At 40.1% G+C, this 27,306-nt stretch overlaps 1 protein-coding gene across 1 annotated transcript in view; it reads left to right on the top strand.

Moving 5' to 3' along the window:
* LOC124775505 (nucleolar pre-ribosomal-associated protein 1) overlaps window positions 1-27,306 on the top strand; it is a 177,585-nt gene that overhangs the window by 20,688 nt on the left and 129,591 nt on the right. The window contains exons 2-3 of the mRNA XM_047250338.1: window positions 4,388-4,568; window positions 5,950-6,095. Coding sequence (XP_047106294.1) covers window positions 4,388-4,568; window positions 5,950-6,095 — 327 coding nt within the window. The remainder of the gene's footprint in view (window positions 1-4,387; window positions 4,569-5,949; window positions 6,096-27,306) is intronic.

The following is a 27,306-nucleotide window of genomic DNA, read 5'->3' as shown; positions in this document are numbered from 1 at the left end:
ACTATTTGTCCTTTGAAGGAAAGGTATGCAAACAAATCTGCGGCTAGCCAAGGACACCCGCGTGGCGCCCTCCTATGCCAACCTGTTTATGAGCCATCTAGAGATGACCATCCTTGCCACCCAAAACACCAAACTCCTAGCCTGGTTCAGGTTCACAGATGATACCTCCATAATCTGAACTCAGGGCTAAGACACATTATCTTCATTCCATCACAATCTCAACACATCCTCTTCCATCTGCTTCACCTGGTCCTCCTCAACCTTGCTTGCTGGATGTTGACCTCCTCCTCTCTGATGGCTCCATCTGCATCTCTGTCCACATTAAACCCACCAACCACCAACAGTACCTGCCTTTCAACAGCCGTCATCCCTTTCACACCAAAAATTCCCTCCCATACAGTGTGGTCACCCGAGGATGGCGTATCTGCAGTCACAAGTATGCTGAGGGTCTCACATAGGCCTTCACAGACAGGATTACCTGCAGACCTTGTCTGCAAACAGATCTCCTGTACCATTTTCCCTCACACCTCCGAATCCTGTCACCACCCCCCAAGAACCAACTACAAAGGAGTACCTCCTCTGTCACCCAGTACCACCCTGGATTAGAACAACTGAACCACATCCTTCGCCAGGGCTTTGATTACTTGTCATCATGCCCTGAAATGAGGGACATCCTATCCAAGAGCCTCACACCCCTCTTAAAGTGGTCTTCCATCACCTACCCAACGTCCACAACATCCTACTCCATCCCTATGCATTCCCCATCCGAATACGAACCCCTTGCCACAAGGACGATATCCCTGTGGAAGACCCAGATGCAAGACCTGTCCAATCCACCCACCCAGCACCTGCCATTCTAGTCCTGTCGCAGGTTTATCCTACCCCATCAGCTGCTGAGCCACTTGCAAAAGCAACCATGTCCATTTCAGCTATGCTCTAATCATTGCACAGCATTTTAAGTTGGTATGTCTACCAACCAGCTGTCAACCACCATGAACGGTTCCTGCCAAAATGTGGCTAAGACAAAGTAGACCACCCTGTGGTGCAACATGCACCTGAACATAACATGCTTGGTTTCAATGGCTGCTTCACTACCCAAGTCATCTGTATCCCCTCCACCACCAGTATTTCTGAACTGTGCAGATTGGAGTTATCCTTAAACACATTCTCCATTTCCATAATTACTCCGTCCTCAACCTACAGTAACATATTTTCCTGAAACGCTCCACCCAACAGTTTTGACCTCCTCTGTCCTATTGCCTCCTCCCCATTCTCGCCCCTAACCTCTTTGTATGCCATCCATTACCAATACACTGACCCATCTTTCCCCACCCTTCTCTTTTTTTGCTTTGTTTTGCCCACCTCCCCTGTCCCACAATCTCTTGACGCCACACCTGTTGGCATTCTACTCCCTGCTCACTTTTCAGACAGCTCTCCTTGCTCCCTCCACCCATACACTGTGTCCCTATCCATTCCCTGTTCCTCACAGATTGTTGCTTCCATCCTACTTGATAGCTGCACTCTGGCCTGAGCTGCTGGAGTTGCTTGTGTGAACGGATGGTGCGTGTTTCTCTTTTTCTGATGAATGTTGTGGCCAGAAGCTTATTTGTAAGTGTCTTTTAATTGTGCCTGTCTGCAATTTAACGTGTCGTCATTATGGAAAATAGCAATATGTCTTTTCCTACATTGTTGGTATTCCTTTCCGGAGATTCCATTGTTTGGTAGTGGACAAAAGGTTGTTTAACAGTATGGGGTTTTTGTCTTTTGTATGAAAGAAGCGCTGTATTGTTCCTGTCTGTTGCTTCCTAGCCCCATGTTGCAGCACAAATTAAGTTCACAGTGGAGCCCACATAATGGTGTAGCATGCAATTTAATTCATCATCAAGGATCAGGTGAAAAATTCGTAACCCAAGCCATGATTTAACAGAGTTCTGATTACTGCCATTAGTGACCCTTATTCAGTGAAGTAGGCGACTTGTAAAAGCTGTCACTCATATCCTATTTGGAGAATGAAATATGGAAATATGGTTGCCAAAACTGGACAAACAATACACAGTGAGATAGTTAAAGCTTGGTGAAGCACACTGTAGTGTCTACATGTAGCCTAAACCAGAATTACAGGAAGCCTACGAAATAAGCATCTAAAAAAAAAAAAAAAAAAAAAAAAAAAAAAAAAAAAAAAAAAAAAAAAGAGGAAAGAAACAGTTTGGTCTTCTGTCAAGAAGATTATATGTCATCAATACCCTCACCAGGCTGATATCAAATGTGACAATAGTTCAGAATCCACCATTGTTATCTACATGTTCAAATGTTTTGCTCTGATAGAGAAGCAAAATAATGTTTTACCATTTGACATTCAACAGTAGTGAAAATAATTTATTTGGAAATGTTGGAAGCCAACAAAATGCTGAAATATTTCAGGATCTGGGGCTTTACGAATGCTAACATGAAGGATCATTGTAGCAGTGTCATGCATTCAGGAATCATGAATGCCCCAGAGTTTTGATCAATACCAAAACCTGAAATAATGTTAAATTGAATTTTCTGATAAATGTGTAAGGCAGTCATCAACTGGGTGGAATGGGAGGAGGTTTGAATGTAGCAGTTCATTAGCTACATTTATGTGACAGATGATATGACATTGCCTCACCAAACCACTTATAGAGGACTAAAATTAGCATGAAATTTGAACCATGATGCAGTTTAGTATCTTTCCTCCTTGAAGGAGAAATGTGCAGTTGTGAGAGGTACTGGCATGCATATTGTTTTCTATTTTAAGTTATTCTGTCAGCAGTACTGGGAGTTGTGCCTCCCGTAGGTAAGTAGTGGGCCAGCAAATTTCAGTATATGGTAAGCAAATGAAGTGAGTAAGTGTGGTCTTGAGTAAATACACCTGCATACACATCTACATCAACATCTACATAGGTACTCCACAAGTCACTGTATGGTGCACTGTGTAGGGTACCCAAGTAATTTCTTTTCCTGTTCCACTCACAAATAGATCAAGGGAAAAACAACTGTCTATATGCCTCTGTATGAGCCCCAATTTCTTGAATTTTACCTTCATGGTCGTTATGCATGACATATGTTGGTGGAAGTAGAATCTTTTGGCAGTCAGCTGCAAATTCTGGTTCTCTAAATTTTCTCAATAGTGTTTCTTGAAGAAACATCACCTTCCCTCCAGGGATTTCCATTTGAGTTCCCAAAGCATCTTTGTAACACTTAGGTGTTGTTTGATAACAACAAATCTAGCAGCCTACCTCAGAATTGCTTTGATGTCTTCTTTCAGTCCGACCTCATACGGATCCCAAACACTTAAGCAGTACTCAAGAATATGTCCCACCAACAGTCTCCTTTACAGGTGAACCACTGTTTCCTAAAATTCTTCCAATGAACCAAAGTCGACAGTTCACCTTCCCTACCACAGTTCTCACATGCTTGTTTCATTTCATATCACTTTGCAACTGTTACGCTCAGATATGTAAATGACTGTGTCAAGCAGAACACTAATAATACTGTAACCGAACATTACAGATTTTTTCTTCCTACTCATTTGCATTAATTTATATTTTTTCACATGCAGAGCTGCCATTCATCACACCAGCTAGAAATTTTGTGTAAGTCATCTTGTATCTTCCTTCAGTCACTCACCTTCAACACCTTACTGTCTCTGTTGAACATTTCTCCATCGAGAACAACATACTGGGTTCTATTACTTAAGAAGTCTTCAAGCCACTCTCCTATCTGTGAACTTATTCCATATGCTCATACCTTCATTAACAGCCTGCAGTGGACCACCATGTCAAATGCAGATTGCAGATGAAAGTGACTGGTATACTTTTCTTCAGGAAACACTTTGAATGAGTAGTAACAGATAGAGAAGTCATTCTCTACAGGAAAAAATACAGCAAGTGCCCTTTAAAATAGATATTATCTGCCAGTTGATAAAACTGATAGTGTCTATTCCCTGAAAAAGTGAAAAAGGTGCATGAGAAATCTTACAGAGAACAAACAAGGTGTGTGGTGGTATATATCAAGATAAACCTGAAGAATTATGCCCATGTGCCAAAATCTTAGGGACAGAAAAAGAAAAAAAGCCTTAGGAATGTTCAGAATGTAACACAGTGATCCATAGAACATGTTACTAACTAACCAACCATTTGTTTCACAACTCATCACAGAGAACTAGAGGGTGATTCTTAGTCCCATGAATATTCCTCTGTTGTTGCATATTAACCTTTAAGTCTTTCTTTCCTTTCATAGTGCATTCCCCCATTTACTATTACCTATACTGTATAATCTCACTCTATCTTTTCTTCTTCTCCAGAATTGCTTTGTACAGTTACCTGTTTAACATTGTGTTTTTTGTTTTGTAATTTCATTACAGCTTTGAAGTCATTTGTGAATTTGAGCAAATCCTTTGAAACTGTTGATGACAATGTTGTTAAGGAATACTTAGCAAGTGGTGCTGGTCTTGAGGAGATTCTGAAGTGTGTGAATGTTAATGAGAAGAAGAACTTGGCCCTTGCAACAGCTGCTTTTTCTGCTGTTCGTGTCATATTAATGAGGTGAGACAGCAGTAGAAATCAAGCTGTTGTTATACTTTTATATACAAGCTGGAAAGCTGTGTTCTTCTTTTTTAAATAATGAAGTAATGTTATATGCGTTATGATGACTTAATGTTCCAGTTTCTTTGAGAACTCAATGTGTGCTGTCATTCCTAAATTGTACCATTCACAAAAATACATTAGTCTTTTGCATTTATTAGTTTCATTTATAATCTGTGTTGTTAGATATGATTATGAAGGTGTTCCTAGTAGGTTGTTAAATCATGAACTGTCATTGTAACCAGTCAGCTAGTGCAAACATATTTCCCTGACAAACTTTTGTATAAGGAGCAACCAATGAACACAAGACAGATGAAAAAAAAAGTGAATTGTTTATTATTTCAAAACTATTCCCCGCAACTGTTAATGCATTGATACCACTGTGATACAAGACAGTCAATACATTTATGGATAAATGTTTGCAGTTGCCTACACAGAACCATGCCTGTACTCAAATTTGACAACCTCTTCATTCAAAACAAATTGACGACCACATATGTCTTTCTCCAGGACTCCAGAAATATGGAAATCACATAATGAGAAATCTGGATTCTATGAAGGATGTGCTTGGGTTTCCCAGCAAAACTGTGCAAAGTGCTCAAAACAGTGTTGCCAACATGTTGGCCCGCATGTTGCCAAGGTTGTTTAGAGTGCGCTACAGAAGTTTCACTGGGAAGCTCTTACAGTCCCATTCTATCCCAATGTGGGTTACAAAGTTTTGCAGCCCAGTGGAAATACATTTGTAGCTGTGAATTTGCTGTGAGTTAAGAAGTTGACATCTGAGTAGTCATGGTTCCATAAGCAACTGCAAACATTTTTCCATGAAGGCATTGACCTGTCTCACAGTGGGATGAATGTATTAACAATTATGGCAATTACTTTTGAAATAATAGACAGATTACTTATTGTTTTTCATGTGTCTCATTTTCATTCAACTGCCCATTATTATAATAACTGTCTTTAAAGATGATTACAAGCAAACAACATCTAGTTGGAGACCCACTTCACTCCTTCAAATCTTAAAGAAAATCAGAAAGTAGTATATATATGATCAAGATTCAGTTTTCTGAACAGAATGAGTTAATCACTTCCCAACTTGGCATTCTTGAAGAATTCTCTATTGTGTGTGACTGCACAAATTACATTCTGGTTGAGCTGTCAAAAACTATCCCATAGTATTGTTTTATATACTTGCTAAGGCATTTCATGAGATAGTGCATAAATCATTTTTCAGGAAAATGAAATAGTATGTTGTTAATGGCATCAAAATCTTTTTTTAAACAAAGAAACTGTTAACTGTACTTTTATCCATTGTTTATAATACTGTCTTTAATTTTCACAGGATTCTCTCTGATTTACCTCAGTTTTACATTAAGGCAGAAGTTGGATGTAGGTATCTATTGCGTGCATTCTTGCCCATAATCAACACAATGCTGTCACTGAACAGTAATGCTCATCAGAGAAAAATTGTTTTGAGGCTCTTGACAGGTAATGCATTTCTCACAATAAAATTGGCAGTAATATGATTCCTGTAATAAAATAGGCACTGTCCTAACAATTGTGACTGAATTTTACTTTTTTTGTAGATAGTAGTAATGTAATGAAATTTAAATCAATGAGAGAGAATTTAGTGTAAAACAGATGTGAATTAAAGGACCACAGTGTAGGATACAGGCAGACATTGCTTACATGTTTCAAGGAACTATTATGGAAGTACTACCCATATTTTTTTTATGGTAGTATAGGAGTGTGAACAACTGGGTTCCAAATATCTAGTGAGAGAGCAGCAGGCAGTTGACATGTTTTGTATTATTGTATTGAAGCAGTTGAGTCAAACCTCTACATGTATCTAACTACAGACTGCACAATGTATTCAGATGAGCAGGAGACATTATCCTACATGTTCACAAGATATTCACAACAACAGTAACAATAATTTTGTGGCAGATGATACACAGCCAAAATTACAATACAAAGAAATGAGAGACACACATAGCCTCCTGTTGTTGACTGTCTTTTGTCTTATTATGTGAATTGTTCAGTATCTTGACATCATATCCACATAAACTGTGATCAGAGTAACAAAGTAATTGACAATGATGCATAGTTGAGCATGGAAGGAACTGACATTGGAAATTCATTGATACCTTTGCCTGCAGTATGGCTATGGCAGCATGCAGACAGTATTCATTTTACAAAATGTTAATAAGCTTGCCACAGTTTTACATACTTTTGCAGAGTACTACTGACTGTAATAGCTGCCACTTGAGCTTGCAGAGAAATATTAAAAGTGTGAAATGAAGAAAAGGCAGCAAGGTGCACATTGTCTTATTGATCATTAATATGTTAACTGATCTGTAAATGAGTAGTGCCAATCGCTTTGTTATTCATATCCAAGTATAGAATTCGGATTTGCCACAGCTCAGTCGATCAATGTTGTTTTACTTTAATTTTTAGTAGCACACAAAACAATTTTACACATGTAGAACACAGAAACACAAATCAATGACAACATTGATAATCCTGTTGGCAAAGAATACATAATCTAAAGGAGGCATAGATTGTCATCTACAATGTGCCCACTAGAATCAATGCCTGTGGAATCTTCATACTGCTAGTCAAAATTCTGTAATCATTTGATATCATATTCTTGATAGCAACTTCATCAACATACCATCACTCTGCTTTACTTCATCCGAGTCTTTATCTTTCTTTAGTTAAATGATGTCTTTTATCTTAAGTGTTTGGGTTGTCCATAGTAACTCTTGTTTTGCATAAATCAATCGTGCTTTTGTTATTGCAGAAAATCTGAAAGGAAACTGAGTGATTTCACTTTCCAACCTGTGCAATTTGCAGCATTGTCCCCAGAATTGATCGTAGCTGTTTGGTTCTGAGTCAAGTGGAAGGACTGAACCAGAGACTATGAAGGTTCTGTGACAAGCTAGGCTATGGCTTCCTGAACTTGCACTATAGGGCTCAGAACTGTAGGGTCCCCCTCAATGGGGTAGGTGTGCACTACACACCAGAGACTGCTACTCAGGTAGCTGACTGTGTGTGGGGTGCACATGAGGGTGTTTTAGATTAGGTAACTCTCCATTCAGTCCAGATAACAACAGATTGTTTGACACTTCTCTTAGCTCTTTCAATTTAAATTGCTCTTTGGGTTTCTTTTTGAAAGTGTCCTTCTCTTGCAGGTTATTTAAAAAAATCAACTTGTCAGTATATAAATTGTAACAGTTAGTACATCATATCCTTTACTTCTCTTATAAAATCATAAATCTGCAACAGGTCCACATTGTCACAGGCCTACATCGTTTGACTTTGAAGTTTAAGAGTGCTTTATTTAGTTTAATATTAGTGTTGCAACTACCTTGTTTTAACATACAGGCTGCCTTTTTAAAGCCTCTTGATACATTTGTCCTAAACAGTTTGAGTGACAAAATCAGTTTTTGGGATTTTAAAACAAGTCTGCTCTTTCAGATATTCTTGTAGGAATTCTGTAACATTATCTAAGTGATCTGTTTTTGGATTGTATTTACTTGCTAGTCCAAACTAATGTGTTATTCCAAACTAACTTATTGAATTGTAGTAGATTGTGGGAGCATATGTTTCTTCACATTCTAAACTCAATTGTTTGGTCACTTACTTTAACTGCTAGATGTGCTGGGAACCTGGTAGTGTGCTGTTGAAGATCCCGTTCAGCTTTGACACTGCACTTGATGTTTGTTAACTTTTTATCTCTGGGTAAAACAGCATTTACCCATGTCTGATTTTTCAGTACATGAGTGCAAATCTTTAATTGCCTGAAGCCATATGTGTGACTGTGCTTTGCAAAGTTGCTTCTGTGATGACAGATCTGAAAACTGTGTCTATAGAGCAGGGTTTCCCAAATTGTATGTGGAACACTTGTGTTACACAGGAAGCAAAAAGTGCTGCATGAAAAACTATTAATAATATGGCATTTTCTCTGATATTTTAATGATACTATTTTTTTTTAAAAAAATGGTATGGTTTCTGTGGTATTAATTATACGAGGGCAGTTCAGAAAGTAACCTCCGATTGGTCACAGTGCGGGTTGTGGGGGGAGTAGCGACGCCATCTGTGCGTTCACGCACTCAACAGGTCAGTCGGCATCAAGCCGTGGTCGAGTGAACGTCGTACCTGCGCTAGTTTAGTTTTTGTGGCAGTTTGAAATGTGTGCTGCAATAGAAAACCCCGCCAAATGTTAAGTGCGTGCTGTCATAAGGTTTTTTACAGCCAAAGGATATTCTGCAGCAGCTATTCATCGTGAGCTTTGTGCCGTGTACGGACCAAGAGTTATGAGTGAAGGAATTGTCCGTGACTGGGTATGTTTATTTAAAAGTGGACGAGAAAACGTTCATGATGAACAGAGGAGTGGTAGACCATCATTGGTGACTGACGAACTCGTTCAGACAGTTGATGCAAAAGTTCGTGAAAATCGACGTTTCTCAATGTCGGAGTTGTCTACTGGTTTTCCACAGATTTCTAAGACTCTCTTGTACGAGATAGTGACAGCAAGATTGGGTTACCGTAAGTTCTGTGCACGATGGGTGCCCAAAATTCTTACCGACCACCACAAAACTCAAAGAATGGCCTCTGCATTAGACTTTCTGTCACATTATGAGGACGAAGGAGAACCATTGTTAAACAGAATCATGACCGGTGACGAAACCTGGATTAAGTATGTGAACCCTGAGACAAAAGAACAATCAAAGATGTGGGCACATTCAAATTCGCCTACCAAACCAAGAAAAGCCTCAGAAGATTTTTCTGCCAGAAAACTGATGGCAACGGTGTTTTGGGATGCCAAAGGGGTGTTGTTGGTTGAATTCATGGAACGTGGTACGACCATTAATCAAGACGTGTACTGTGAAACAATAAAAAAGTTATGACGGGCTATACAGAACAAACGCCGTGGTATGCTGATTTCCGGTATCGTTTTTTTGTACGATAATGCCCGTCCTCACTCTGCTCGCAGAACAACGGCCCTTCTTGAGTCCTTCAAGTGGGACGTTATCAACCATCCACCTTACAGCCCAGACCGGGCGCCAAGTGATTATCACCTCTTCATGCATTTGAAGAAATGGCTCGGGTCACAGCGGTTTGATGACGACGAAGAGCTCAAAGATGCGGTCACAGGCTGGCTCCAGGCACAAGCGGGTGATTTTTATGCAGAAGGAATTTCAAAGCTTGTGAAGAGATACGATAAGTGCCTCAATCGCTATGGAGACTATGTAGAAAAATAGTGCAAAGATGTAGTTGTAAGATGTATATATTAAAACATTTTTATTTAACTTGGTGTATTTTTTTAAATCAACCGGAGGTTACTTTCTGAACGGCCCTCGTAATTTAAAATTGGAATAACCTCTGAATAAAACAAGTTTTACTCATTTAAAACATATCTTCAAAATAAAAACAAGCTGTTCCATCGAAGTATCAGCACTCTCAAAGTGTCCTTTCAGAGGAAAAATTTGGGAATTCTCACTGTAGAGTAATATGGCATCCAATCTTCCATTCTTGCTGATTGCAGAATTTTTGATGGTCTTCTAAGAATTTGAGTTTGTATGAGGGAGCAGGAGTTCTATTTGCCTCAGATGAAGTTGATTTTTCTGAACTGCTCTGCTCAGATAAAGTACCTTTTGTCACTTGTCTCATAAGTAACAGGTTCATTTCAAGTGTTTCTGAGTTATTTTGCTGAATTTCATATCTGTCTCAGTGTGAAATAAGTAAATAATTCTCAGACTTTTCAGGAACTGTTATTATATCATGACTCTTCTGAACTGTATATTCATTAAATATCAAATTCCCTCAGAGTGCTCAAAGCTCTTTTGTGAGTGCGTGTTTAGGGAGCATGGTAACATGAGGCTTTGGGATATTCTTCCTGTCCTGTGCCACAATTTTACTCTGTGATTATATCTTTTCTAAGAGTTTGTCTCTAGGACAAATTCCAAGCTGACAACGTAACTTGCTTTTGGATGTTGATTGTGGCTTTTCCCACTTCGCTACATTATTTTTTTGCCAGCTATTTTGTTTAACCTATGTTCAATCCCCACATCTAGGTTTGACCTCCAACTTCCTTTCTTTTTTTTTTTGACCAGTCCATGTGAAGGGTTGTCAGGTACCCATATGATGGTAGCCCCATTACTGCACACTGAGGGCACTATTTCCTCGCACATGCTGAAGAGTAGGTGCTTGTCCATTTAGGGAAACTGGCACTCTGGGAAATGACCATCAAATCATGTGACGATTGCTCTAGCTGAGTAGTGCCTGTGGAGAGAGCCCTCATTTGGAGTAAGAAGTATCATGGCAGATACCTGATACCGTGAAAAGATTTAAACTATCAGGTGGTAGCCACGAGGCTCCAGCAGTCTCTTCAGACAGACCTGAGTTCTTCTGTGTGGGTTGGTATGACCTTAGGAATTTACCCTCCTTTGCCACACCATTGGAGGAAAGCAAACTTGAGCAGCTTTCAGAAACGTATTCCCCTCAATTCCAGATTTGCTTTAGGACACATGGAGGGTCCTTTCTCTCTACTAAGCTGATGTTCTGTTTTGAGAATACTGAAAAGTTATTTGGGAAAAATCTCTTCCCTTGGTAAATTATTTAGTGCTTCCACCTTAATTAAAATGGGCATTACTCTCTTGTATAAAAAAAAAAATAAAAATGAGATGATGTACATGTTACCGTGACACACCATAACAGTCTGAATGTGCCCATTGACTATGTTTTCCCTTTATCCAGCACCAGACCAGGTTGGGACATTAAGAGTACTTCTCCACTTTATTCTGTCTTTCCACCATTCGTCTTGTGTAACTGTTTTGTTCCAGTCCAGATTCCTTCTTCTTAAACTCATTTTGTTGAGTCAATCCACCTAACTTTAGGTCTCCCCTATGCCCTCAGACTTGGCCTCCGTAATTTTTTTGGTATTCTGCCATCATCCATTCGCTTTATGAATCCAAACCATTTTAACCTGTTCTTCTTAGTTCTCTCATTCAGCTTTTGTATTATTTCTTACTCTGTCTCTCCTCATTTTTCCTAACATACTTATTAAGAATTTCATTTTACTGGCTTGGATTCTGCTCTCCTCTCTTCTTGTCATTGTCCAGGACTCTGATGCAAATGTCAGTATTAGTGTGAAGTACGTCTCGTACAGCACTTCCTTATACTTAATTGACACCTCCCTTCCACAGACAGTCCTCCCCGATAGCTGTGTGGTCAGCACAGCGGTGTCTCATGCCAAGGGGCCCGGGTTCGATTCCCGGCTGGGTCGGAGATTTTCTCCACTCAGGGATTGGGTGTTTTATTGTCCTCATTATCGTTTGATCTTCACCAGTGGAAGGTAACGGGAAACCACCACTGGAATCACTTCCCTAGTTGCTCATGCAATGGACCTCTCTGACGAGGCTTCCCCCATGACAAGACCTGCAGAACATAAAGTTTTCCACAGACGAAGCCCCTCATGCACTAGTAAAATACATTGCTCTCTTCCCTTTCGATAATTTCTTCCTCCGTTCTTGAATTTCCCCGTATCATACGCTCTAGGTATTTAGTTATCCATCTTTCAGTATTCTGACCTTTAACATTAATTTGTCCCTTGCCTTTCCTGGTTTCCACTGTAGTTTTGCTTTTCTCCACATTTCATTTGATTCTATATCTCTCGATTTTGTTTAAGATATCTATTTGTTCTTGTACCTCCTTAATGTTGATTCACCACAGCATAATATCACCAGGAAATAGCAATAACTTCATCTCTCTTCCTCCATGAGCTGCTTCTATCTATTTCATCCATCACTATGAAGTGTGACATGACATTTTTAGGATTGCTTACCCACTTGCTGGCTTCTGTGATGACGGAAGATGTTTAGTAGAAAGTGTTTGGAGATGTTACAGTACGTGCAGATGGGAGAATGTCATGAACCCACCACTTTTACAAGGTGAGACGGCGAGTGAGCCTCTCCATCTGCTGAGTGAACTAGCTTGTGTAGAGAAAACTTCTTGTCTTGATTTTGTGCCTGCAACATCAGTTTAAAAAGATCTGTCAACTTGCTTTGTATATGAGATTGTTTTTGTAAGAGAAGGAGATTTAAAGTCTAATCATTTATGTCATACAAGTAGCTTGGAAGTCAGGTAACACTCTCTTTTAGCACCCATCCACGCACAAACAGATAAAGTCCAGTGCAGACTGCTGCCTCACTGTTGGTGGAACTGACTAGCAGGGCCACCACAGAAAACATCAAGAACGGTGACTGAGAGAAATTTACTAAATAATTGTATTAACATCTAACATCAAAGGGTTACAGGTTGTGCAAAGGAATCATAGCAAATATACCACCAAAAAACCACCAACATCGCGTTTCAACCATTATAAATAATGATGGTGACACCACATTCTCATGCCTCACTCCTTTAACATTCCTGAATCAATTGCTTCTTCAGACTATTTCTGTGGACACTGCTGAAGCTTTTGTCATACATTGCTTGAAGGATTTCAATCATTTCTTTTCCAACTCCATTTCTTTTTAATGTTTCCCATAACTTTCTCTGAGGACACTATAGTAAGCCTTCAGTAGACAAGAAATATCACCACCAGATCTTTGACATACTCCCAATGTCTTTCCATCAACTATCTCATACTAAAGATTGGGCCCACTGTTGATTTACCATGTCAAACGTCACACTGCTCCTCTTTCAACTGACCTTCCACTTTTTCCCTCAGTCTTGCTTCCTGTATCCTCTTCATCATTTTTGCTACTATTGGTATGAGTTGTATCCCTTCACCGTTTTCACATTATTTTCTGTCTCTGTTCTTGAACACTGGAATTATTATTCCCTTTCCCTATTCTTCAGGCACACATTTCTAAGTCCATATGCATCTTAGCAGTGTATATAACCATTGTAGCCCAGTAGGTGCAGACTTGTGAAGGCTACACGAACACTTGCATAATTGTGGGATCCATTTTGTATGTTATGTACATCGAGATGTATCAGACAACAAAGTTGAAACTGGCACATTCATCATTACATTTGAGAGGAATTCTCCAGAGGAGATGATAATCATGATTTACCACTGTGATGTGCAACAGGGTCATTTCCATGTCAAAACATGCAATAATTCAAGGATTTGTAACCCTCTATCTCAAATGTTCACAAAAATTTGCACATTTGCTTATACCTATAACAGGAACTTCTGCAAAATCTTTTTGGTCTCAGACTACAACTTTAATATTGAATTTTAAATGTAGTGATATTCTGATAATTGAGCTCATCAAGAATGTCAGTGCATAATGGTACTTATCTTCATAAATGCCCATAACTCAGGTGTTTATGAAGCTTATGATTTGGAATTTTTTTTCATAAGTTAAGCGAAGCACATACTTAACAGGCATATAATTATTTAAGCAGTAAAGTTATAAATAAATTTTTTAAAGAATATTAATATATGTCAATTTTTTATTTCAGAAAAATTGCAATGAAGTGAAAAAATGCTATGTCACATTTCTCCAACCTGCTGGGAACCTGATTTTGCTCTCAAAAGAACCCCTTGATTGCAAGTTTTCTAACAAAATAAAAATTTAAATGGGTCTTCTGCTAATTGACACACAGTTTGAAATCAAAATACTTTTTACTGTTATGGAAAAGGGTCATTTTAAGTAAGTTCATCCACTCAATGCCTCTGATGCAAGGGTATCAAATCAGCATATTTAAGTATAACTCATTCTAGGCAGGCAAGTTAACTTTAAGTGTGAAAATTAACTTCCTTTCATTTGACTAATTCGAAAACAATGCAACAATTGCTGGAATTCTTAGTTGAGAATAACTGGAATGCAACAATTAGCCTATTTGGCCTCAGTTGCTCTTTGACTTTCTGTGAGACATTCCACTTGTATGAAGTGAATTAATGCTCAATTAATTGCAGTGGAAAATGTGGATTCATGCACTGTTTGAAAATTACTAAAAACACCATGTCATTTTACAACCCATACCTTAGTAAAAACTCTACAAAAAATAGAAGAGCTGACTGAAGACCAATGAGATTTGATATTGCTGCGATCCAATATAAGCTTTCCACGAGATCAAGAAAGTGCTACTATATGTGGGTGTCGCAGATACTATTACTTAAAATTTTTTGAAAGTCACCAAAGAACTTGTAGGCGACTTGCCTACAACAAATAATTGCATAGCCGTCCGGTATAGTGAGTTAACGAAAAAATATTTATTCATGAAAACTCACAATGAGAAGAAACTAAAAAAAAAAAAAAAAAACAACAGAGAAGTAACAAAAACTAGGGGATTCTATAGTCTTACGGCAAAGATAAAAAACAACACATGACAAAAAAAAAAAACTCTTGCGCACTTTTGATATCACTTTGCACCAGACATGAAAAATATCACTGCCACACAGCCCCCCCCACCCCCTTAAAGTGCGAAGCCCCAGGGATATCTTGATACTTGAATTTTATTCGACGTCAAGCTCTGGTGTGCGTTGAGTGTCTCGGGGGCAGTGACATTGTTGTTTGTGGTGGTGATTCACCTGTCTCGGACGATGTACTGAGCGGTGTTTCGGTATGCTCTGCGACCATCATGTGTTGATTCACAGGCGTGGTGTCAGAGGTCGGAGAGGATAAAACCCATGCTGGCTTGACACGTTCAATCAATACCTTTGTCGGAACACCATTGTACATTATGTCCACGGCATGGTTATTTCTACTCAGCACCTGAAATGGGCCCATATATGGTGGTTGTAAAGGTGATTTGACTGAGTCTGTTTGCAACATTACGTGAGAGCAATTGTACAAGTCTTTGTGTACAAACACCTTACGCTGGTCCTCTTGTTGACTTCGTGTTTCACACCCAGCCCGGTCTCTTTTGCACTTAAAGATAACTTGTGGTTGCTGTAGCGTGCGTAGTTGTGCTCGCAAATCCTCTATTGCAGTTTTTAAATCTCTAATTTCGTTTGAACTTTTTGTTGTTTGTCGCATTGTGACCACGGCACAGTTTACTGTTATAACGTCAGTTTGGTCTTGCTGGTAATGGTAGTTACCGTACGTGGCATCTGTCAACGTCATTGCGACTGTTGCATTAGGCTTGTGTGTTTCGTAGATTCTGTCTGCAGCGAGCAGCAGTTTGTCAACTGATCTTTCGTCGTATATAGCTAGTGTAGTTCTTACTTGCGTTGGTAGCTGTTGTTGCCATACGTGGAGTAACAGTCTATCAGAGACTGTCGATCTATCTACCAGGCTGCGTAAATGACGCCAGTATTCTGACGGGGTCCTATCTCCCCGTTTCTCTTGCTACAGCTTGTTTGACTCTGATGTCGACTGACTTCACACACCGAGAAATTAATTCTTCTTTCAGTCTACAGTATGCTCATTCTGTAGCCGGGTTCACTATAATGTCAGATATCAAAACCGAGGTCTGATGGTCCAAATTACTTATCACCAAGGTGAACTTCACTGACTATTCTTTGTTGTAGAAATAGATTTTCCATTACCGCGAACTATGTGTGTGGCTGAGAAGGCATGAATGGGGGCGCCCGTAATTGCAACTGTTGAGTTGGTGAAGTGTTGAAACCAGTGGGTACTTCCATTGCTGTTACTTGCTGTGTTTGTGCTGCCATGGTTGTTGAACCAACGTCATTCCTTTGGTCCGGTATATGCTTTAAGTTCAGATCTTTCGAAATATGCAACTGTAAAGTTTCTATCTCATTCTGAAGCCTCTGAATTTCCTCTGTTATCGAACCATATCGTTTGCCGTCGTCGTTCATAGCTTTTGCAGTTAATGTTCGACGTAGCTAACGAAAGATTTAAAGTTCCTTAATCGGAGGTCACCGATTGTGTAGGCGACTTGTCTACGACAAATAGTTGCATAGCCATCCGGTATAATGAGTTAACGAAAAAATATTTATTTGTGAAAACTCACAATGAAAAAAATAAATAAATAAAAAAATAAAATAAAATGGAGAAGTAACAAAAACTAGGAGATTCTATAGTCTTACGGAAAAGATAAAAAATAAAAGACGACCAAAAAAAAACTCTCGCGCACTTTTGATATCACTTTGCACCAGAAATGAAAAATATCACTGCCACAAACTTGTTGTGGTTCGTTCAAAAAACACAGACAAACAGTGAAAAAAATCTTTGAGGTCAGTTTGCTTGTCATTGCCTAAAACATTAAGTGCTAAAAGAATCTGTGTAAAACCAGGCCAAAAACTGTGCACATTTTGTAAGATTAATGAACAGAAAACTGACATCAGTGATAGAAATGAAAGTGATGCAGATGCCCCTGAGGTGACATTTCACAAATCAATACTAAAAAGTCGAAGTATTGAGGATGCAAATAAAACTTTACATGATGTGGGGTGCTCTTCCTTAAAAATTCACTGTATTCCAATTCACAGCAAGGCTCCATATGGCAAAAAGAAGCTAGAAAAAGTGAAGCATGTTTTGGAAAGAAAAGTGTGATGGGCATTAGATTGCAGTATTGAAGATTATGACCATAGAGAAGAAAAATTTGATGGTGAATTTGGTAAGAAAGCCAAAGGTGTTGATGCCATGATATTGTTAACTAAAGAAAAAATGTCTACTGTAAGAGTACCTGAAAAAATTCAAATTTTGACTATAGCTCCATCCTCTTGGTCAAAAGAAAACATAACGTCAGAATTTAATGTTAATGAGTATGTGTGGTCTGATAAGCAAGGAAACCAAAAAAGGGAAAAGTTATTGCTGATGAAGTGGTAGACATTGCCACTAATTTATACCAAACTGATGAATATACTCGAATGTTACCATGAGCAAAAGACAAAGTTAGCATTCAGAAGAATGTGTATATGCAAAAAGACTCATCCTTCGCAACTTAAGAGAACTATACTCTTGTTTTAAATGGGAGAATACAAACATTAACTTTGGTCTTTCTAAATTTTGTTCACTAAGATTGAAATGGTGTATTTTAGCTGGTGCTGCTGAGTCTCTCTCTCTCTCTCTCTCTCTCTCTCTCTCTCTCTCTCTCTCTCTGTGTGTGTGTGTGTGTGTGTGTGTGTGTGTGTGTGTGTGTGTGTGTGTGTGTGTGATCTACCAAAATGTAAAACTGGTTTTAGATACATAACACATTGAAGAAACATAAAAGAACTTATAACATTTCTTGTATATGACTCTGAAAACTATTGACTGCAGGCTTAATCACTGTGGTAACGGTCCCAGTGATGACAAACTGTCAGAATTATTAAGGCAGAAGTTAGCTTACAAAGATGCTGATGATGAAATTGAGTTCAGCCAATGGATAAACACAGGTCATCGGGCAGAATTGGTAAAGCAGTCTGCTACTGTTAGTGAATACATCAACTTGTTGTTAACAAATTTACAGGGAATCAAACAACACTCATTTATATCTAAGTGTCAGTCAAAATCATTGAAAAAATTGAAAGAGCATCTAACCCTGGAAAAAGCAATTCTGTTAATGGACTTAACTGAAAACTACAGTTTTTTTAATTCAGAATGAAATTCGGAGTTACCTGTGGACAAGAAGCAGCTGTACTATCCATCCCGTGTGTGTTTGTGTGATAAATGAAGAAAGTAAATTGGTAATATTGAGCCACTGCTGTATAAGTGGTGATATGGAACATGATGTAGGATTTGTAAATGCTGTCCGGAAAGAAATGTTTAAGTGGCTGGCAGAGCATTACCTGCAAGTGAAGAAAGTGCATTATTTCACTGATGGATGTGCTACCCAGTATAAGAATAGAAAAAGCTTTAAAAATTTAAATGAGCACAAAAATTATTTTTCTATTGATGATGAGCATTTCGTTTTTGCTAATAGTCACAATAAATCTGTGTGTGATGGTTTGGCAGGAGGTATAAAATGTATATTGAGAATAACTGGTCTTCAGCTAGTAGATGATGCACGAATAACAACTGCATCTGGTGTTTACGATTTCTGCAAAGCTAATATTGACAAATGTTTTTTTTCACTTCTTAGAGAAATTCGCTTTAGATTTCCTATGCAAGAACATTGAGAAGAGATTTTCAACAACCCACACAATACCTGGTACCAGGAATTTTCACCATTACAAACCACTTCCTTGTGATTCTTTAGCGATTAGAAGAGTAACTTCAGGAAAGCCTTCCTTGATTTTTGCATTCAGTGAAAATGCCCCACAATGGACATGCTCTCATCTTCAACAAAATTCTTTTGCAGCAGCTGTATACGGTGACAGGTGGTACTTTGCCTTCGTCAGAAATGTCTGTGATGAAGAAGGAGATGTTAAACTAATTTTTTTCTAACCACCTGGACCAGTAGTGTCATTCTTTTCTGAACATGTTGTTGTTGTTGTTGTTGTGGTCTTCAGTCCTGAGACTGGTTTGATGCAGCTCTCCATGCTACTCTATCCTGTGCAAGCTTTTTCATCTCCCAGTACCTACGGCAACCTACATCCTTCTGAATCTGCTCAGTGTATTCATCTCTTGGTCTCCCTCTATGAACGTTTTAAATTAACATTAGTGTGGCTAGAATAATTGTTGTTTAAAGACCCTAATTAGACACCCTAAATAAATCTAACCCGTGTAATGAAAATGTTAGTGTGGCTAGAATAATTGTTGTTTAAAGACCCTAATTAGACACCCTAAATAAATCTAACCCGTGTAATGAAAATGTTTCCATTAAATATATAACTTTTGGCTCTGTACTTTCATCAGGCAGCCTTACAATTCCAGAATGAGATTTTCACTCTGCAGCGGAGTGTGCGCTGATATGAAACTTCCTGGTAGATTAAAACTGTGTGCCCGACCGAGACTCGAACTCGGGACCTTTGCCTTTCGCGGGCAAGTGCTCTACCAACTGAGCTACCGAAGCACGACTCACGCCCGGTACTCACAGCTTTACTTCTGCCAGTACCTCGTCTCCTACCTTCCAAACTTTACAGAAGCTCTCCTGCGAACCTTGCAGAACTAGCACTCCTGAAAGAAAGGATATTCCGGAGACATGGCTTAGCCACAGCCTGGGGGATGTTTCCAGAATGAGATTTTCACTCTGCAGCGGAGTGTGCGCTGATATGAAACTTCCTGGCAGATTAAAACTGTGTGCCCGACCGAGACTCGAACTCGGGACCTTTGCCTTTCGCGGGCAAGTGCTCTACCAACTGAGCTACCGAAGCACGACTCACGCCCGGTACTCACAGCTTTACTTCTGCCAGTACCTCGTCTCCTACCTTCCAAACTTTACAGAAGCTCTCCTGCGAACCTTGCAGAACTAGCACTCCTGAAAGAAAGGATATTGCGGAGACATGGCTTAGCCACAGCCTGGGGGATGTTTCCAGAATGAGATTTTCACTCTGCAGCGGAGTGTGCGCTGATATGAAACTTCCTGGCAGATTAAAACTGTGTGCCCGACCGAGACTCGAACTCGGGACCTTTGCCTTTCGCGGGCAAGTGCTCTACCAACTGAGCTACCGAAGCACGACTCACGCCCGGTACTCACAGCTTTACTTCTGCCAGTACCTCGTCTCCTACCTTCCAAACTTTACAGAAGCTCTCCTGCGAACCTTGCAGAACTAGCACTCCTGAAAGAAAGGATATTGCGGAGACATGGCTTAGCCACAGCCTGGGGGAAGTTTCCAGAATGAGATTTTCACTCTGCAGCGGAGTGTGCGCTGATATGAAACTTCCTGGCAGATTAAAACTGTGTGCCCGACCGAGACTCGAACTCGGGACCTTTGCCTTTCGCGGGCAAGTGCTCTACCACTTGCCCGCGAAAGGCAAAGGTCCCGAGTTCGAGTCTCGGTCGGGCACACAGTTTTAATCTGCCAGGAAGTTTCATATCAGCGCACACTCCGCTGCAGAGTGAAAATCTCATTCTGGAAACATCCCCCAGGCTGTGGCTAAGCCATGTCTCCGCAATATCCTTTCTTTCAGGAGTGCTAGTTCTGCAAGGTTCGCAGGAGAGCTTCTGTAAAGTTTGGAAGGTAGGAGACGAGGTACTGGCAGAAGTAAAGCTGTGAGTACCGGGCGTGAGTCGTGCTTCGGTAGCTCAGTTGGTAGAGCACTTGCCCGCGAAAGGCAAAGGTCCCGAGTTCGAGTCTCGGTCGGGCACACAGTTTTAATCTGCCAGGAAGTTTCATATCAGCGCACACTCCGCTGCAGAGTGAAAATCTCATTCTGGAAACATCCCCCAGGCTGTGGCTAAGCCATGTCTCCGCAATATCCTTTCTTTCAGGAGTGCTAGTTCTGCAAGGTTCGCAGGAGAGCTTCTGTAAAGTTTGGAAGGTAGGAGACGAGGTACTGGCAGAAGTAAAGCTGTGAGTACCGGGCGTGAGTCGTGCTTCGGTAGCTCGGTTGGTAGAGCACTTGCCCGCGAAAGGCAAAGGTCCCGAGTTCGAGTCTCGGTCGGGCACACAGTTTTAATCTGCCAGGAAGTTTCATATCAGCGCACACTCCGCTGCAGAGTGAAAATCTCATTCTGGAAACATCCCCCAGGCTGTGGCTAAGCCATGTCTCCGCAATATCCTTTCTTTCAGGAGTGCTAGTTCTGCAAGGTTCGCAGGAGAGCTTCTGTAAAGTTTGGAAGGTAGGAGACGAGGTACTGGCAGAAGTAAAGCTGTGAGTACCGGGCGTGAGTCGTGCTTCGGTAGCTCTGTTGGTAGAGCACTTGCCCGCGAAAGGCAAAGGTCCCGAGTTCGAGTCTCGGTCGGGCACACAGTTTTAATCTGCCAGGAAGTTTCATATCAGCGCACACTCCGCTGCAGAGTGAAAATCTCATTCTGGAAACATCCCCCAGGCTGTGGCTAAGCCATGTCTCCGCAATATCCTTTCTTTCAGGAGTGCTAGTTCTGCAAGGTTCGCAGGAGAGCTTCTGTAAAGTTTGGAAGGTAGGAGACGAGGTACTGGCAGAAGTAAAGCTGTGAGTACCGGGCGTGAGTCGTGCTTCGGTAGCTCAGTTGGTAGAGCACTTGCCCGCGAAAGGCAAAGGTCCCGAGTTCGAGTCTCGGTCGGGCACACAGTTTTAATCTGCCAGGAAGTTTCAGCCTTACAATTGGTTGTCAATTTACATAATCTGATTTGGATGATCATCTGAACAATGATGAGATGAGATGTATGTTAAACAAACATCCAATATCTATCAAAACTCAGGATTTTTTTTTTTTTTAGTATCCGAGTTTTGATACAAACAAATCTTGTATCAGCTGTCAGAAAGTGTTTTACATATTATTTACATATTTAAAATTCATTGTTTGGACCATAATAGCTTAAGTTGATTTTCTGTATTCCCTTAAGTCAAGAATATTTATTAATTTTTTTTTCCAATAAAGATACATCCCGTCTGTGATATCTGGGGAAGTATGACTGATTTGTTGAAAATCAGATACTTTCTGTTATTATTAATTTTTGTCTGAAGTAATGCAATCCAAATGACGAACTTCAGTTGTGGCATTTATGTCTGTAAAAAATTTCCATTTTTTCCCCCTTTTTTTGCATTGACTATTGCCATGCAGAAAGTAACAAGTAGAAAGAGTTTCATGAAAATCTGAAGCAATGGGTGTCAGGTATGGATGATCTTACTTAGAATTATTATTTTTGTCATCACAACACAAAGTATTGTGATTTCAGATTTATTTGTGTGTCCATTCATAGAAAACATTAATAATTTTATTTTATTACAATGTGTACCTCCTTGGGAATTATTTAAGACCAATTATAAGCTCGCACCAGATTGGAGGATTGTGATATAAGCATTTTTCAATATATCTGTACTTTTTCCAGAAATTGGAAAGCGACAAATTAAATTTTTTTCTATTGTTCTTTGTAGCGTGACTGCTTAAATAATTACATGTATGTTAAGTATGTGCTTCTCGTAACTTATGAAAAAAATTCCATATCAAAAGCTTCATAAACACCTGAGTTACGAGCATTCATGTAGGTAAGTGCCATTTTGCATTGACATTTTTCCGGAGCCTGGTTATCAGAATATCACTACATTTAAAATTTGATACAAAAAAAGTATTAGTCTGAGAGAAAAAAGATTTTGCACAAGTTCTTATGTTATAAATATAAGAAAATGTGCAAAGTTTCAGGAAAATCTGAGATGATAGGTGTCACGACCTCCATGATTTGATGTAGAATGATGCACACCGATGCCGTGCTTTGGATGCCAACACTTTGGGCATATGGTTTGCCAATGTACATATGACCCGACTGTGGAGACTGTGGTTGACTGCTATGTAAGAACTTCCATGTTCCTACCAGCTGTCTGTGTTAATTGTGGAAATGACAACTCTCCAAATCCCTGAAATGTACAACCCTAATTAAAGAATGCATAATTCAGGAATCGCAAGTGTCCAATTATGTCTCGTTATTTGATGCTCACAAACAAATACGATTGTTCATGTACTGCCCAATGATATCTACTGTTGCTACTATTGTGGCCAGGGCGTGCTATTTACTACTTCCACATAGACCTCTGGTAGCCGTGCATGTAAATTAGACCATGGGGCAAGAGGCCTGCCCTCTCATGGTTCCTGAATTTTCATTTACAGGAGCACTGACTCCCTGCACACAGCCAGAGAATCAGCATCTTCATCTAATGGGTACTGATGGCAGGGCATCCATTCAGGAATTCTCTACAATTCCACAGACAAGAACCAGATGCCAGCCAGTACCTAAAAGAGTCACCAACTGTGTGTCCTTGGCGTGCCCACTCCCTTTTGTTTCCTACACCTTGCAGCACAAATAAGCTCTCACATGATTCAGGACTGCCAAAAAAAATGAAAGAGAAAAAGAAATCACTGGAGAAGGCTACTCCAGTGACCCTTGAGGCACCAGATTCTCCCATGCCATCAGACTCTGAACTGATGTTTAGTGATGTTGCTCTAGACCCAACAATGACAGATCACATCTTCTGGTTGCAACCTTCTGATTGAGCAGGTTTTTTTCTGATCTGGATCTTTGTCTCCTCCATGGGACATTTCAGTGCTGCCCATGGCACCTTTCTGGCTATCAACCTCATCTTCCTCCAGTCACGTGGCTTTGCTAGAATGGTCACTACATGACAATCTTCATCACATTGATCACATTCCAGTAATCCTGTTACTTCCTTGTTACTTCCCAACAGACCAGTTGTCAAGATGGTAGTTTTGAAGAGCCAACTGGCAATTGTGTGCATCTGCTGTCATCTGCGACCCTTCTCAGTCAGATTGCATCAGTGAGTTTATGGGAGATGTTTCCAACACAATTGTCTGCACCGCTGGAATTGCTATTACCTTTTCTACTACAGGCCTCTCCACTGCCAATTGGTGCTGTGGTAGACCAACAACATTAAAATAGCAATTCATGATTCTTGGACGTTTCTTCACAAACCATGCTCATCACTTTTAAGCAGCTCTGTGCTAAGGCTCGGTAGCTAATTAAACACAAAAAGATTGAATCGTGAGAATGCTACATCTCCTTCTTGGGAACATTTGCCTCTTCATCCTGATTGTGGGCAATATTCTGTAGTCTTACGGGCCACCAAAGATCAACAGCTGGCCACCAAAGATCAACAGCTGTTCCAGATCTCATCCTCTGTGGTGATATTTGAACCAGTGTGTCTTGTTGAACACCTTGCGACCCACTTTGTAGTTATTTCAGCATCATTTACCTACTGTCTTTCAAAAGCATAAAAGACTTTTGGAACTCTTCCTTGATAAAAAGCTAACATGACTGCCCCATAATCATCAGCTAAAGTTAGTTATTTAGTTAGATCCATGTTCCATAGATCATTTGAACAATTCTTTTATCAAAATGATGTGGAACAAGTCAGTTTACAGGATACGTACACATGTATATATATGATTGGTGTTAATATTAATGAACACATTATTTTTATAGTCCAACACATAAATCTACCCTATTTTTTTCATTTACTGGCTACTAGTTACTCAAGAAATTCATCAGTGAAATAGAAGAAGTAGTCAAGGAGAAATGATTTTAAATTAGATTTAAAACTTGCTTCGTTACCTGTCACACTTTGTATGATATTGGGAAAATGATAAAAACTTTTTGTTGTTGCATATTGAACTCATTTCTGAGCCACTGGCAGCTTTCACAAAAGGTACTAAATGTCATTTTTCCCTCCAGTGTTGTAGGTATGGACATCACTGTGCTTTTCAAACTGCAGTGAATTATTTATTACGAATTTCAGTAGTGAATATATGACTTCTGATGGCGCAGTTAAAATGCTCAACTCCTTGAAGAGGTATCAACATGATACACTTGGGAGAATACTATACATTTTTCTTACTGCTCACTTTTGTACTATTAACACTTCTTTGTAAGTGATGAATTACCCCTGAAAATTTTTTTGTAAGATATTATTGAGTGGTAATAGCAAAATATGTCAGGTTAGAAAATCTACTTACCAAGCAGCAGCAGAGCACACACATATAAAAGAAGGTTGTAATTAGGCAAAGTTTTGGAGTCAGTGGCTCCTTTTTCAGGCAGAAGGGTTGAAGGAGAAGAAAGAGGGGTGAAGGAAAAGGACTGGAGAGCTCTAGGAAAAGGGGTAAATTTCAGGAAAGTCATCCAGAACTGCGGGTCAGGGAAGCCTCTCGGTGCATGATGAGAAGGAAAGACTGATTGTTGGGACTGCATTCGATGAGATTTGAAAACCTGAGAGCTTAAAGGTGGAAGACAGGGTAATGTGCAAGACAGAGATTACTGCTTAAACATCATGCATGAGTTAATAAGAATGAAAAGCTAAGTGCAATTTACGTAATAGAGATGGGAGTGCGGTGGTGAAAAAATAGGTGTGTAGGACAATGAAAGATGTAGAAAACTAAAACAGAGTGAAGAAAAGAGTAGTTAATGTGAAGAAATGCTGAGATGGAAGAAATTAACATAAATTAAGGCCAGGAGGGTGGTGAGAACCAAGGACATGTGATAGTGCTAGTTCCTACCTGTGGAGTTCTGAGAAACTGGTGTCTGGGGAAAGAATCCAGATGGTGCATGTGGTGAAACAAACACCGCAGTTATGATTGTCATGTTCTAGAGAATGCTCTGCGACAGGATATTGTGAATTGCCAGTATACAGCCCCTGCCTATACCCCTTCATCGTAACTGATAATTTGGTTGTAGTCACGCCAATGCAATAGGCCAAACCGTGTTTACACAACAGCTGGTATATGATGTGTCACTTCACAGGTGGCTCTCCCTTTGATAGAATATGCTTTGCCAGTTACGGGGCTACTATAGGTGATGGTAGGAGGGTGCATAGGGAAAGTCTTGCAGCATGGTTAGTCACAGGGTAGGAGTCATTGGGTAGGGAAATGGGTGCAGAAGGAGCATAGGGTCTGACAGGAATATTGCAATGATTGGGAGGGTGACGAAACGCTATTCTAGATGTGGTGGGTAAAATTTAAGGCAGAATGGACCTCAATTGAGGGCATGATTTTAGGAAATCATATCCCTGTCAAAGTAGCTGATTAATACATTCCAGACCAGCGTTATACCGAGTCACCAATGGTGTGCTCCGAAGTTATTTTTTGGAGGTTTCAGTAGTACCATGCTTGAACATGGTGGCCCAGGAAATCTGCTTTTGAACTGGGCTGGTGGGGTAATTATGTGCAGTGAAGGTTAGGTGAGAATTGCGGTGTGTTGCTGTAAATAGTCTGCATCTGATCAAATACATTTGCCTCAAATGCCAAGGTTATATGGGAGGGAACATTTGGCATGGAGAGGATGGCAACTGTCAAAATGTAAGTACATTGTTTGTTAGTAGGTTTAATGTGGGCGGAAGTTTGTAGCTGGACTTCAGTGAGGACGAGTTCAACATTAAGGAATGTGTCGTGGGATTTGGAATAGGGCCATGTGAAATTTCATCGGGAGAAGGTATGCAGAGATTCCAGGAATTTTAACAGGTCAGTCTCACCATGCCTCCATATGGTAAAGATATCATCAATGTATCTAAACCAAACCATGGGCTAAAGACATATGGGGTCCAGGAAAGCCCATGAAAAGGTTGACATAGGTAGGAGCCTGTACCCCTGATCTGTTTGTAAGTCTGCCCCTCAAAGGTGAATTAGTTGTTGGTAAGCATAAAGTGGATTAAGGTGAGTAGGGAGGTTGTCATAGGTTCAGATTCAGGTGGGCGCTGACAGAGGAAATGTTTAGCAGCAGACCGACCGTGTATGTGGGGGATGGTTGGTATAAAGGGAGGTGGCATCAGTAGCGATAAGCAAAATGTATGGTGGGAGTGGGACTGGCACGGATTTCAGACGATCTAGGAAATGGTTGGTATCTTTGATATAGGAGAGGAGTCTTTGTGCTATGGGTTACAGGTGCTGATCAACTAAGGCAGATATACATTTGGTGGGTGATTTGAAGCCAGCAACTAAAGGACAGCCAGGATGATTGGGTTTGTAGTTCTTAAGAAGAAGGGAAAAGGTTGGGGTGCATGGTTTGGGTGGGTGAGAAGGTCTATGGACTGAGGTGTTAGTCCTTATGAAGGGCCTGAGGAGGTTTTAAGGAGGGACTGCAGGTCAGTTTGTACCACAGGAATAGGACCTTGATGGCAGACACTGAGAGCTTAAAGGTGGAAGACAGGGTAATGTGCAAGACAGAGATTACTGCTTAAACATCATGCACGAGTTAATAAGAGTGAAAAGCTAAGTGCATTTTACGTAACAGAGGTGGGAGTCCGGTTGTGAAAAATAGATGTG

This window comes from Schistocerca piceifrons, chromosome 2 (genome assembly GCF_021461385.2).
Source record: "Schistocerca piceifrons isolate TAMUIC-IGC-003096 chromosome 2, iqSchPice1.1, whole genome shotgun sequence".
Classification (NCBI taxonomy): domain Eukaryota; kingdom Metazoa; phylum Arthropoda; class Insecta; order Orthoptera; family Acrididae; genus Schistocerca; species Schistocerca piceifrons.
Note: the sequence above shows the minus strand (reverse complement) of the source record. Positions and strands in the feature narration are given on the sequence as shown.